General features: G+C 45.1%; 1 protein-coding gene across 1 annotated transcript in view; it reads left to right on the forward strand.

Moving 5' to 3' along the window:
• LOC130121742 (electrogenic sodium bicarbonate cotransporter 1-like) overlaps positions 1–12,449 on the forward strand; it is a 57,516-nt gene that overhangs the window by 30,616 nt on the left and 14,451 nt on the right. Inside the window, exons 7-12 of the mRNA XM_056290612.1 lie at positions 193–269; positions 2,243–2,400; positions 3,001–3,088; positions 6,944–7,098; positions 8,404–8,520; positions 11,321–11,495. Of these exons, the coding sequence (XP_056146587.1) occupies positions 193–269; positions 2,243–2,400; positions 3,001–3,088; positions 6,944–7,098; positions 8,404–8,520; positions 11,321–11,495 (770 nt within the window). The remainder of the gene's footprint in view (positions 1–192; positions 270–2,242; positions 2,401–3,000; positions 3,089–6,943; positions 7,099–8,403; positions 8,521–11,320; positions 11,496–12,449) is intronic.

Here is a 12,449-nt window from a genome sequence, read left to right on the forward strand (position 1 = left end):
AACAGCACTAAAGTCTAGACCCACATTTAGCTATGCATGATATGTGTGCTTCTTTTCATCTCTCTCCTATAATGAGGCTGGGTGTCTTTTCTTTTCAAGGACTTTTCCTTCATCTTGGCAAACGCATGTACATGACCTGCTTGAGGCGTTCTTATCTCATCTCTTGAGGAAACCCATGTCTTATCTCTGCAGGTAGCCCCACCACCACCCACCGCAACCTCACCTCCAACAGCCTGAGTGACTTCTCTGACAAACCAGAGAAAGATCAGGTAATACGTTTCTGTTTATTTGTGTCGAAGAAGGGGTTTTCTTTAACTGTGTCCTGTTCAAGTCATGTGATGACCTAATGCCTAAAAATTCAGGTCATCTACAATATAATACTGCATGCGAGATCATACCTCACACTGCATATCTGCACACGATTCAATGGATTTGTGGGAACCAATGACAAAGCAGCGAGCCCCCAAACACTGACAGCTCTCTGGCATTCTCCCCAATGGATATAGCAAGTAATATCACCACATCAATGACTTACATGCTCTCATTTATTGTCAATCATTTATTGTATATCATTTCAGAATCAGAATCAGAATCAAGTTTATTGGTCATGTAGGTTCTCAATTTTCCCTTGGGGATAAATAAAGTATTCTGATTCTGATTCTGATGATTGCACATACATGGAATTTGACTCTGGTTTTGTGGCTCTCTCAGCGTACTTAGCATAGGATAACTTGGGGCATCGGGGTGGCATGGCAGTCTATTCCATTGCCTACCAACACGGGGATCGCTGGTTCGAATCCCCGTGTTACCTCCGGCTTGTTCGGGCGCCCCTACAGACACAATTGGCCGTGTCTGCAGGTGGGAAGCCGAACGTGTGTATGTGTCCCGGTCGCTGCACTAGCGCCTCCTCTGGTCGGTCGGGGTGCCTGTTCCGGGAGGGAGGGGGAACTAGGGGGGAATAGCGTGATCCTCCCACGCGCTACGTCCCCCTGGTGAAACTCCTCACTGTCAGGTGAAAAGAAGCGGCGGGCGACTCCACATGTATCGGAGGAGGCATGTGGTAGTCTGCAGCCCTCCCCGGATTGGCAGAGGGGGGTGGAGCAGTGACCGAGATGGCTCAGAAGAGTGGGGTAATTGGCCAAAGTCGGAGAAAAAGGTGTGGGGGGGGCATAGAATAACACCACAACACAACAATCTTCAGATCTATACACAAGGACTGACTATATACAGGGGAAATAAGATTTCTTGCAATATTCATATCAGTACTGGGTAGATCTGGTCAAATAGCTTCTATAGCCAACAGATAAACCACGCAAAGATAAATAATCATAAATATATTTGATTCCTAGTCAGCTCAATACTTGTAGTTAAAGGTGTAGTCAGGGTAACCTCAGGTGAACAGTATCTACTGGATTTACTTTAACAGCAGCAGCCAATGATGACGTTTTGTGCGCTGGTCTTTTATTAACACCGAGGTCTTAGTTAATGATTTTCCCACACTCAAGGTAATTCTGTGCTTGTGTGTGTAATTACAAGGGTGGGTTAATGTTATAACCAAAAATGGCCACAATGTATACTTCGACTGTCACTTGTTAAGTAAGACTGATCCTATTTAAAGTGGAATTCTAAATTAGTAAAATCATAGCATAGCATAGCATAACATAGCATAGCATAGCATAGCATAACATAGCCTAACATAACATAACATAGCATAGCATAACATAGCATAGCATAGCATAACATAGCATAACATAGCATAGCATAACATAGCATAGCATAGCATGAAAGTGGTGATGTAGTTGAGGTTAGATGTTCACATTATATATGCCGAGGGAAGTCAGAACCCGGTTTTTATGGGGTATGTACAATACAGACTGTAGAAGAGTTGTCGACCTGCTCATCATCATCGTCATCATCATCATCATCATATGCGGGCTGATGTTCTCGGAGTGCCAGGATGCTCGCTGACATGATTTGTGACTGCGAGAGAAGCAAGGCGAGCTTGTATTTTCTCCCCACATTCCAGCGCCAGCAGTGGAAAAACGATAATGAAAGGGGCCATTTGTATAAAAACGTTTTTTTTCAAGTAGCACCACAGTCATCAGTTTTCCTCCTTTGTCATTTTAATTCCCCCCTGATTACACGGTTAGCTGGCTCCTCATAATGAACGCGTTACATTTGTAGCTTTATTTTTAACCCCCACCCCCCCACCCCTTCTGCCCCACTTTATCTCTCACCATAGCTAAAGAATAAGTTCATGAAAAAACTGCCTCGGGACGCAGAGGCATCCAACGTGCTGGTTGGAGAGGTGGATTTCTTGGAGAGTGCCTTTGTGGCGTTTGTTCGTCTGCAGCAGGCAGTGATGCTGGGAGCGCTGACCGAGGTCCCTGTGCCTACAAGGTAGGGATGTGCACCGTGGTCAAAGAAGCTTGAGTCGGTTCATCTGCATGCAACCTTTACTGACAGAAATAAATGAGGAAGGCTTCACAGATTTGCGTGTCATATGCAAATTTTTTTTTTTGGGGGGGGGGCTTACCTGGATTATTGAGCATGCATAAAGACCGTTACGCCATGGATTATGAAATCCTTATTGTCGCTCTGATTGAAGTATATTAGATTTACAGATGCCACGGTGTATCATATATGACATCATACATGTTGTCATTTTGGGCGGCACAGTGGCACAGGGGTAGTCCGACCTCGGGGGTCGTCCCGGGTCGTCCTCTGTGCGGAGTTTGCATGTTCTCTCCATGTCTGCGTGGGTTTCGGTGAATCGGCTGTACTCAAGTGTCCCTAGGTGTGAATATATGTGTGTGTGTGTGTGTGTGTGGGCCCTGTGATGGCCTGGCGGCCTGTCCAGGGTGTCTCCCCGCCTGCCACCCAGTGACTGCTGGGATAAGCTCCAGCATCCCCGCACCCTGAGTAGCATAAGCGGTTTGGATAGTGGATGGATGTTTAAATGAATATTGCCTAACTGTATATTTCTGACTTTGCCTTTAGGTTTCTTTTTGTCCTGCTGGGCCCAACAGGTAAAGCCAAGTCCTACCATGAGATTGGAAGAGCTATCGCCACCCTGATGTCAGATGAGGTAATGGTTGTCTGTGACACTTTCTGTTGCATTTATTTGATCGATACCTGCAAGATCCAAGATCCAAGATTCAAGAACTGCGGGTGTGGTCAACCTCAAAATGGCGCATACATAAAGAGATCTGAAATATAATATCAGCGGGGCGTCTGGGTGGCGTGGCGGTCTACCCCGTTGCCTACCAACACAGGGATCGCCGGTTCGAGTCCCCGTGTTACCTCCGGCTTGGCCGGGCGTCCCTACAGACACAAATTGGCCGCATCTGCAGGTGGGAAGATGGATGTGGGTGTGTGTCCTGGTCGCTGCACTAGCGCCTCCTCTGGTCGGTCGGGCACATGTTCAGGAGGGAGGGGGAAATGGGGGGAATAGCGTGATCCTCCCACGTGCTACGTCCCCCTGGTGAAACTCCTCACTGTCAGGGGAAAAGAAGCGGCTGGCGACTCCACATGTATGGGAGGAGGCATGTGGTAGTCTGCAGCCCTCCCCGGATCGGCAGAGGGGGTGGAGCAGCGACCGGCCCGGAAGAGTGGGGTAATTGGCTGGATACAACTGGGCAGATAAAGGGGGAAAAAAATCTCATAAAAAAAAAGAAATATAATACCAGCAATAAAAAGTAGAGTCTATAATAAGTGTAAAATCTAAGCAGTACAAGGTATAAAATACGATACAGTTAATGATAAAATACAACTTACGAGGTGCAAAAGCATCATCAGGAAAATGCAGTAATGGTGTGGTGGACCGTTATGAAGTGGCTTAAAGTGACATGTGAGTAAATATTGAAAATATTGCTCGTGCCCAATGGTGCCGGCACATCAGTCTTATTGGACTGAGGAGACGTCTTATACATCCTCTCTTGAGCCCCAGCTGCTTAAATAGCAGGTCTCATGTGAGTCAAAAATTAGGCCTGGTCAGTGTTGTCAGTTTCTCAACAGGTCTTGGTGGAGAGCTGAGATTAAAAAGCACAGAGAGTCATATGCAATAAGACTTTATTCACCTTCAGATTTCTATCAGATCTCATCCTCATCAAGCAGGCCCGTGTCCACTGGACTTATAACGGTTGTGAAATCAAGATGATTGGCCTCTTGACATCTGTATTATAATGCAATGGTCAGCTCCATATACAGATCATTTTAAGGTCCTTAAATAACTTAAATTGCTGACAAATTAGGGATACTGACCCCCTGCCTTGCTCACAGGCTGCCAGCTAAATTAGGTTTATTGTTGTGTCTCTGTTTCTGGTCGTTATTAACATTCAGAACTGTTTGATTCTGTTGTGTTCTTGTTTGTCTGTGAAACTATGTTTCGAAACACCTTAACACTGTAGAAACCTTCTCTTTTTATCATTCATTAGCACGTCAATTAATTTTTCTCTCCAAAGAACGTTTACAGTTCCAATACAGAAATTTAATAACGACAAAAGTAAATATTACCCAAGCTTAGCACTAAAATTTCAGCCTATATACAATAAAATCAATGACTAATCATACATTTTAAGAGATTAAAGAACAAGAATATTAACATATAATAATAATAATAATAAAACATATTAACATACAACAACAACAACAATAATAATAATAATAATAATAATAATAATAAGGAAATATTTGCTCATCAACTCAGTATTTAAGTGATAAAATTGAGGCCAAAAAAAATACGTTTTTTTTTTCAAAGAAACTTGACCATTTAGAACGTAGAAGCTATTTTATTTGTGTCTCTGTTTCTGGTCGTTATTAACATTCAGGACTGTTTGATTCTCTTGTGTTCTTGTTTGTCTGTGAAACTATGTTTCGAAACACCTTAACACTGTAGAAACCTTCTCTTTTTATCATTCATTAGCACGTCAATTATTTTTTCTCTCCAAAGAACGTTTACAGTTCAAATACAGAAATTTAATACCGACAAAAGTAAATATTACCCAAGCTTAGCACTAAAATATCAGCCTATATACAATAAAATCAATGACTAATCATACATTTTAAGAGATTAAAGAACAAGAATATTAACATATAATAATAATAATAATAAAACATATTAACATACAACAATAATAATAATAAAACATATTAACATATAATAATAATAATAATAAAACATATTAACATACAATAATAATAATAATAATAACAATAAGGAAATATTTGCTCATCAACTCAGTATTTAAGTGATAAAATTGAGGCCAAAAAAAATACGTTTTTTTTTTCAAAGAAACTTGACCATTTAGAACGTAGAAGCTATTTTATTATTCATTATAACATTATAGGCATTATAAGTGCCTCGAAAGTTAGTTGAAGTTCCTTCATCGACATTTTGAGAATTTGAACATTTGTTTTTACGTGGAACATTAAAGCTGCAGCAACCATGTTTACGACAAGAAAGTAAACCGTCTTTGTCATGCACACATTCGCCCAAGTCCACAGCATCCTCTAAGAATGCTGATGTCATTTTTTCCAGGAAGTGGATTGGTGAAGGGTGGGTGGGTGGGGGGGGGGTTTGTATCTCTGGATCCTATACCCTGAACATTACCTGCTCTAACACGTTTCAACATGTTAGGTTCACAGCCTAAACTACTATGGTGATGTGCACGGCTCAAAAGAGAGCCACTGCAGTGAGACAGAAGTTAAGGTCCAAATTAGCTTGTTAACCCACTGCTCTTGCTGTCTGACACATACATATACATACAGTGGCGGCTGGTGCTAAAAAATGGTGGGGGGGGGCGCAATGTAGCTTGGTGCAGCACACCTGACAGCTGCTTTAATGTCCACACAGTCACAGAGTCGTTAAGAAGGACAATGTAGCCTATAGATTCTATCAGGGTTTGTAAGACGGTGGATGATTGACAGTCGAGATGAGGCGTGGTGGTGGGTGTGAACATGATTGACAGCCACGGGGATTGTCCAGATCAAAAACCATTAAAACAATACCAGTTCGATGCTGGAAAATCTGAAGAAACCAATCAGACAGCAGCCTCAGGTCACCTGCTCGCCACAAGTTTGAGGGCTCACATAAGGTGTGGTTTGGCCGGCGCCCCTCACCCAGGAAGTATATGTATTCAGACAGAAATCAACCAAATCCCACTGGAACCACTTCTTAATGGCTGCTGACAGGCGCCCACAGACTGGAAACCACTTTGATTTCAAGTAGGTTTCCATCTCTTGATATTTGAAGGGGGCGGCGGCCCAGCGCCCTGCACTGGCCAGCCGCCCCTGCATACATAGCTGTCAATGCTGCCAGGGCAATATTGACCAACTGCACCACCAGCCCACTAAACCTTGAGCACACCTAGTCTGTAAATTCCCATGGGCCTCAGCCAACCCCCCACCCCCCCGCACCACACACACACACACACACAGGATGGGAGGCTTTTTTTTTTTTTTTTACAGGATTTCCTCAAATGAAAGTTAAGTCAAACCCTGTTTCCTTGTGAAATGTAGGTCACAGGGAGTGCTAATCAGATAAACGTTTCAATGATCACCCCAGGGTGGACCAATACCGCTGCTTGTTCTAGTGGCCCCTTGGATTCAAATCAATGTTGTGCCATTATTTGCATCCGTGAGAAACACATTCATGAAATGATTCTGTGTATAGCGTTGGGGTCGTTATCATTATCATTATATGATAGTGATGAGGTTGCTTGGTGTGATGCTACTATGCATTACTCAGTGAATTGAAATGTGAAACAGGCTTTGATCCGCAATAAGGTCTTTAAATTTTCTAACGAGTCATAAAGTGATCACAGTCTCTGATTATTACATTACACCAATGTGGAAAAGCCTCATGGGTAATTTCAAAACCTTTCACGTGGTGCACAGTAGGTCAGCGGGTTGATGATGAGCTGTTTATTGTGTTTGGGAGTAGGTGTTCCATGATATCGCATACAAGGCCAAGGACAGGGAAGACCTCCTGGCTGGCATCGAAGAGTTCCTGGATGAAGTTATCGTCCTCCCCCCTGGGGAGTGGGACCCCGACATCAGGATAGAGCCGCCCAAATCGCTTCCCTCCTCTGACAAGAGGTATTCCTATATCCAAATAATTTTCTATCACTTTTTGAACTCGTTCAAAAACTCAGCGTCAACAAATGTGATTCAGTTTACGTTAAAAAAAACACAAAACAAATTAGAATGTCGTCCCCCCCATCAGAGTTACTTTATGCAGGCCCCATTCACAACAAGTAATTAGTCAATATGCCATATACAGCATATACAGCATATACAGCATATGCAGCTCTGTATGAGTACATGATGGTGTCTTCTGTTTGAGATATAAAAAAAAGGCTATTTGGCCTTTTTAGGGGAATTGTTCAGAGAATTTGCACACAAAACCCCCCAAAAACCAGAGCAGTGTACCCAGTAGTGAGCAGGTCTCCACCAGGAGTACGCCTCACCCCTTCTCCGATGCTTTTCACCTGCTGGGAGAAGAGAAATACATGCACACACGGGCAGAAAAAAGTGCTTTTCCTGTTATTATAAGGCTTTTGCACAGTGCCCAAATTTATTAATAGGGAAATAGGGGGAAAAAAAAGTTAATATGCAGCCTCAAGCTAACAAAAACCCTACCTGATAAGACGTTTTGCCTGTCAGTCTGTGGATGTGCAGCATCCTAGACGGACCCTCACACGAATGAGATCAAGTCTGACATGAAAGGACAGAGACCAGGCTGTCATAATTTCAAAGCCCTCATTAAAAGACTTCAGATGCGTTTAACCATCGTGGTTTTCATGATATAAAATGAGTGAAGGTGATTGGCTGCTGTGCTGACTGCCTTTCATTCATAAAACAGCAGTAAGAAAACAGCTCAGCCATGGGGATGTGTTACTGTGGCTCCTGAGATGACTTCCAGCTGTGGGTTGTCCAATCTTGGGAGGTCATCCCAGGCCATCCTCTGTGTGGAGTTTGCATGTTCTCCCTGTATCTGTGGTGGGGTTTCTCCGGGTGCTCCGGTTTCCCCCACCATCAGAAAGACATGCATGTTAGGGTTACTACTCCTGTCTGTGCCCCTGACCGAGGCAGGGCAAGACGAGCTGGAGCTGGTCCCCAGGTGCTGCACGGCGGCTGCCCACTGCTGCTAGCTACCCAGCTAGCATGGGCTAAATGCAGAGTGTAATTTCCCTATTTGACACTATGATCTGACTCAACCATAGATGTGATGCGCTACCGCCTGGTGGAGATAATGCATGTTCTTATCCAATAATCTACCTTTAAGGTGCACCAAATCTCTTACAATAATCACTTAATTATTGATTGTCTTAAGAGTCCTGTCATGCCTGAACCTCGTTTAGTAGGTCTCCATTCGGGACTGAGCTGGTGTTGTGTTTGTAGAAAGAACATGTACGCGGGATTAGAGACACCCCAGATGAACGGTGACACTCCCCATGACGGGGGACAAGGAGGTGGAGGAGGGCACCATGTCGGGGAGGAGCTTCAGCGCACGAGGAGGTAAGAAGGACTTAACCTCACTAAATCTTTTTTGATATTGATGTGATAGAGGACGAAAACACATACGTAACGGTCTCTTTCAGTCTTAATCGCGTCTCGCATAACAGGCTCCCTCCCGGTCCATGAAACCATGGACCCACGCACGAGTGCACATAGCGAACGTGGGTGTGTCCAATCTATTTTGGTAGGTGCACGCGCAGCCCCGGTTGCAGCGCGGCACAGTTAATAACGGGGCAGGATTAGGGTGAATACGCCACGAGCAGGTGGTGTTGGGGCATGCCTCCACACTGCCCATCAAACGAGAGCCTCTCGTGCTCTTTAAAGGCGCCGTGGTGCAGCGTGGTGGTCTCATTTTGTGACGGGTGAAGAGGGAACTCTATCTGAACCGCTCTGCGGTCCTCCTCAGTTCACTTGGATGTATGAAATCCGGTGGCGGCAAATTCTTCCCCCTTCTTCCGGTTACAGACTCAATGGCTTTGTGACCAAAAAAAAAAAAAGAAAAGAAAAAAAAAGTACTTTTGAAGCAGCATGCAAGAAGGTCCTTATTCAGGGGCGTCCGGGTGGCGTAGCGGTCTAATCCGTTGCCTACCAGCACGGGGATCGCCGGTTCGAATCCCCGCGTTACCTCCGGCTTGGTCGGGCGTCCCTACAGGCACAATTGGCCGTGTCTGCGGGTGGGAAGCCGGATGTGGGTATGTGTCCTGGTCGCTGCACTAGCGCCTCCTCTGGTCAGTCGGGGCACCTGTTCAGGGGGGAGGCGGAACTGGGGGGGGAATAGCGTGATCCTCCCACGCGCTACGTCCCCCTGGCGAAACTCCTCACTGTCAGGTGAAAAGATGTGGCTGGCAACTCCACATGAGTCGGAGGAGGCCTGTGGTAGTCCGCAGCCCTCCCCGGATCAGCAGAGGGGGGGTGGAGCAGAGACCGCGACGGCTCGGAAGAGTGGGGTAATTGGCCAAGTACAACTGATAATTGGGGAGGAAAAGAGGGGGAGGGGTCATTATTCAACAAACTGGCTGACTTAAAACTTTCGAACTGCCTCCAGTGTGGTCATGTTGTGCACAAGCCTACACAGACTGACAACGGATGCAGTAGTTTGCTCCATCCACGGGTGTGGATTATCATGTCCCGATCCTGCGACTTAGCCAAAAAAGACTTTGCTGTCCCATTCAGCTAACGGGATTGATTGCGAAATCGACTGCTGTCCCACGGGATTTCTGGAGGATGCATGTGGCATGGGGATTTCGCAGGAATTGCACTATAGCCCACTATAGCCCAAATGTCAGGTTGTACTATGAATAGTTTGTGCTCGCGGATACATCCAATTCATTTTGCCAAGTTAGGTCACCTTTTCCCTGTCTTCATGACTGCAAACTGTCTTTGAGTCACATCAGATTCAACAGCCACATGTCAACCTTTTTTCTGATTAACTTCTTCAGGAGGTTGCATTCAGCAAGGCGTTGCTGTTAGTTGAGTGATTTATTTAAATGTGGCGAATTGCAGCTAGCTAGTATCCATTAAAACCCATTTGGGCAGAGTTTCCATTAAAATATGCTAATATTCATTAAAACCCATTTGGGCAGAGTTTCCATTAAAATATACTAATATTCATTAAAACCCATTTGGGCAGAGTTTCCATTAAAATATACTAATATTCATTAAAACCCATTTGGGCAGGGTTTCCTGTGCATCCTCAGCTAGACCGCTGCATGAAGGTTGCTCACTGCACCTGCGTCTGTGCTCAGACTTGCTCTGAGCCAGCATAGCTGTCGGTGCGATTACGAGCCAAAATGGACGCCGTTATTGTGCTGCGCCAGCTGATCTGAAAAACAAAAACAAAACACAACCACAGCTATTCCACCACACCCTTCTCATCTGAGCCACAAAAGTACCAGACGGGTGTGAACATCCGTGTACTCGAGGAACTCGACAGTCGGCGTGCTTTTGTGCGTTTGCGGCCTTCCGCCGGGACGACAAGGAACCCTTATGTTTCAGAATTCCCTCTCAATTAACAATTTTCAAAAACCATTTTTGTTGTTTGTTTATTGATGGCAGCAGAGCATTAAGCTGACTGTCTGACTCTGAGTTTTCATTAGCTAAACTATTTCACCAAATGCGAATTATAGTTTTACACAGACAGTGGAGCACCAGTACCTTCTCATTATAGTTCTCTTAAAAAACATGAATTACCATTGACACAATTTGAACACAATTACATTATTTAATTATTATTATGATTATGATGATGATGATGATGATGATTATTATTATTATTATTATTATTGCTACCACTACTATTATTATCATTTTATTTGTATTTATTTGTTTGTTTGTTTGTTTGTTTATTAATTTGGCACAATTACAATGAACACAATTGAACTAGCTTGTCTTTTCACCGCATGTGACGTAATGGCACAGCGTGAGGTTGCATGAAGCTGACCTGGTCTATGTTGTTGAGGGATGCTGAAGTTCACCTCACATCAAAACCTCACCTGCTAAAGTGGCTGGTAGATCTGACAGCTGCCCAAAACAGACCGTGTTTACCTGCTTTCAGCGGGATGGAGGCTGCTAGTTTTCCATCCCTGGATGGCAGTCCTATGATTTTCCGTCCCCGGATGGCAGTCCTATGATTTTCCATCCCTGGATGGCAGTCCTATGCCTGTGAGGAGTATAGATCCCTCCTCAGCCACAGGAAAATAATTCCATCAACTATACATCATGTGTCTGTTAAGTCACCTGAGTACATCATGTCTGAATAAGTAGTGATTTGTACGCTAAGTTGTGCGGTTGTGTCTTGAAGGTTTTGCGGAGGTCTCGTTCTGGACATCAAGCGGAAGACGCCATTTTTTGCCAGTGATTTCTATGACGCGCTGCACATCCAGTCTTTGTCTACCATCCTGTTCATCTATTTAGGCACGGTCACCAACGCCATCACCTTTGGTGGGCTGCTCGGCGATGCTACAGAGAATATGCAGGTGAGGCACCCTTCCGCCATGTTTGCTATCTTAGAGAAACGGGCCTTTCCATATCTGCAGATTAATGTTAAGGGAGATTTGTCTCTCTCAGGATATATTGTGATGGACATTGTAGTATAAAGGTCACTGTAGGCACAATGTGCTCCTTATGTTTGCTGTCACACAAACTAAATCCTCCATTGACTGTGGACCAGATGAGGTTGCCAAGTCTGGTCATACCCCCAGCTGCTCTTGACTCTAGATTAGAAGTTAAAGCCTAGAAATTCAACACCGACCCAACTCCGAGCTGATAAGAACCTTACCGAGCTGGATTTTCCTGATTCTGAGCTGGGATACAGGCCGCAAACAGGTGTACTTCTTGTGTTAGCTTTGTACCTAGTATTCTCCCAGATATACTGCTACTGTTATTCTGCTGGGTGTGCACACTGCAGTTTTAATTATAGGGAGCCGGGGGGGGGCGGCGACCGGGTGGTGTGGCGGTCTATTCCATTGCCTACCAACATGGGGATCGGCGGTTCGGATCCCCATGTTACCTCCCTACAGACACGATTGGCTGTGGCTGCAGGTGGGAAGCCGGATGTGGGTATGTGTCCTGGTCGCTGCACTAGCGCCTCCTCTGGTCGGTCGGGGCACCTGTTCGGGGGAAACTCCTCACTGTCAGGTGAAAAGAAGCAGCTAGCGACTGTATTGGAGGAGGCAGGTGGTAGTCTGCAGCCCTCCCCGGATCAGCAGAGGGGGTGGAGTAGCAACCAGGATGGCTCGGAAGAGTGGGGTAATTGGTCGGATACAATTGGGATACAAAAAGGGGACCCCCCCCCCCAAAGGGACCCTCCCCAAAAAAAAACTATCAAGGAAGCAGCTGAGGTAATTCCCCGTTACATGGTATCTATCTGGAGTTACATGTTGAACAGCCCCGGTAGGGCAAAGCAACCAGCAGAGCTTTCACCGAAACCC

The sequence above is a fragment of the Lampris incognitus genome, chromosome 12 (assembly GCF_029633865.1).
Source record: "Lampris incognitus isolate fLamInc1 chromosome 12, fLamInc1.hap2, whole genome shotgun sequence".
Taxonomy (NCBI): Eukaryota; Metazoa; Chordata; class Actinopteri; order Lampriformes; family Lampridae; genus Lampris; species Lampris incognitus.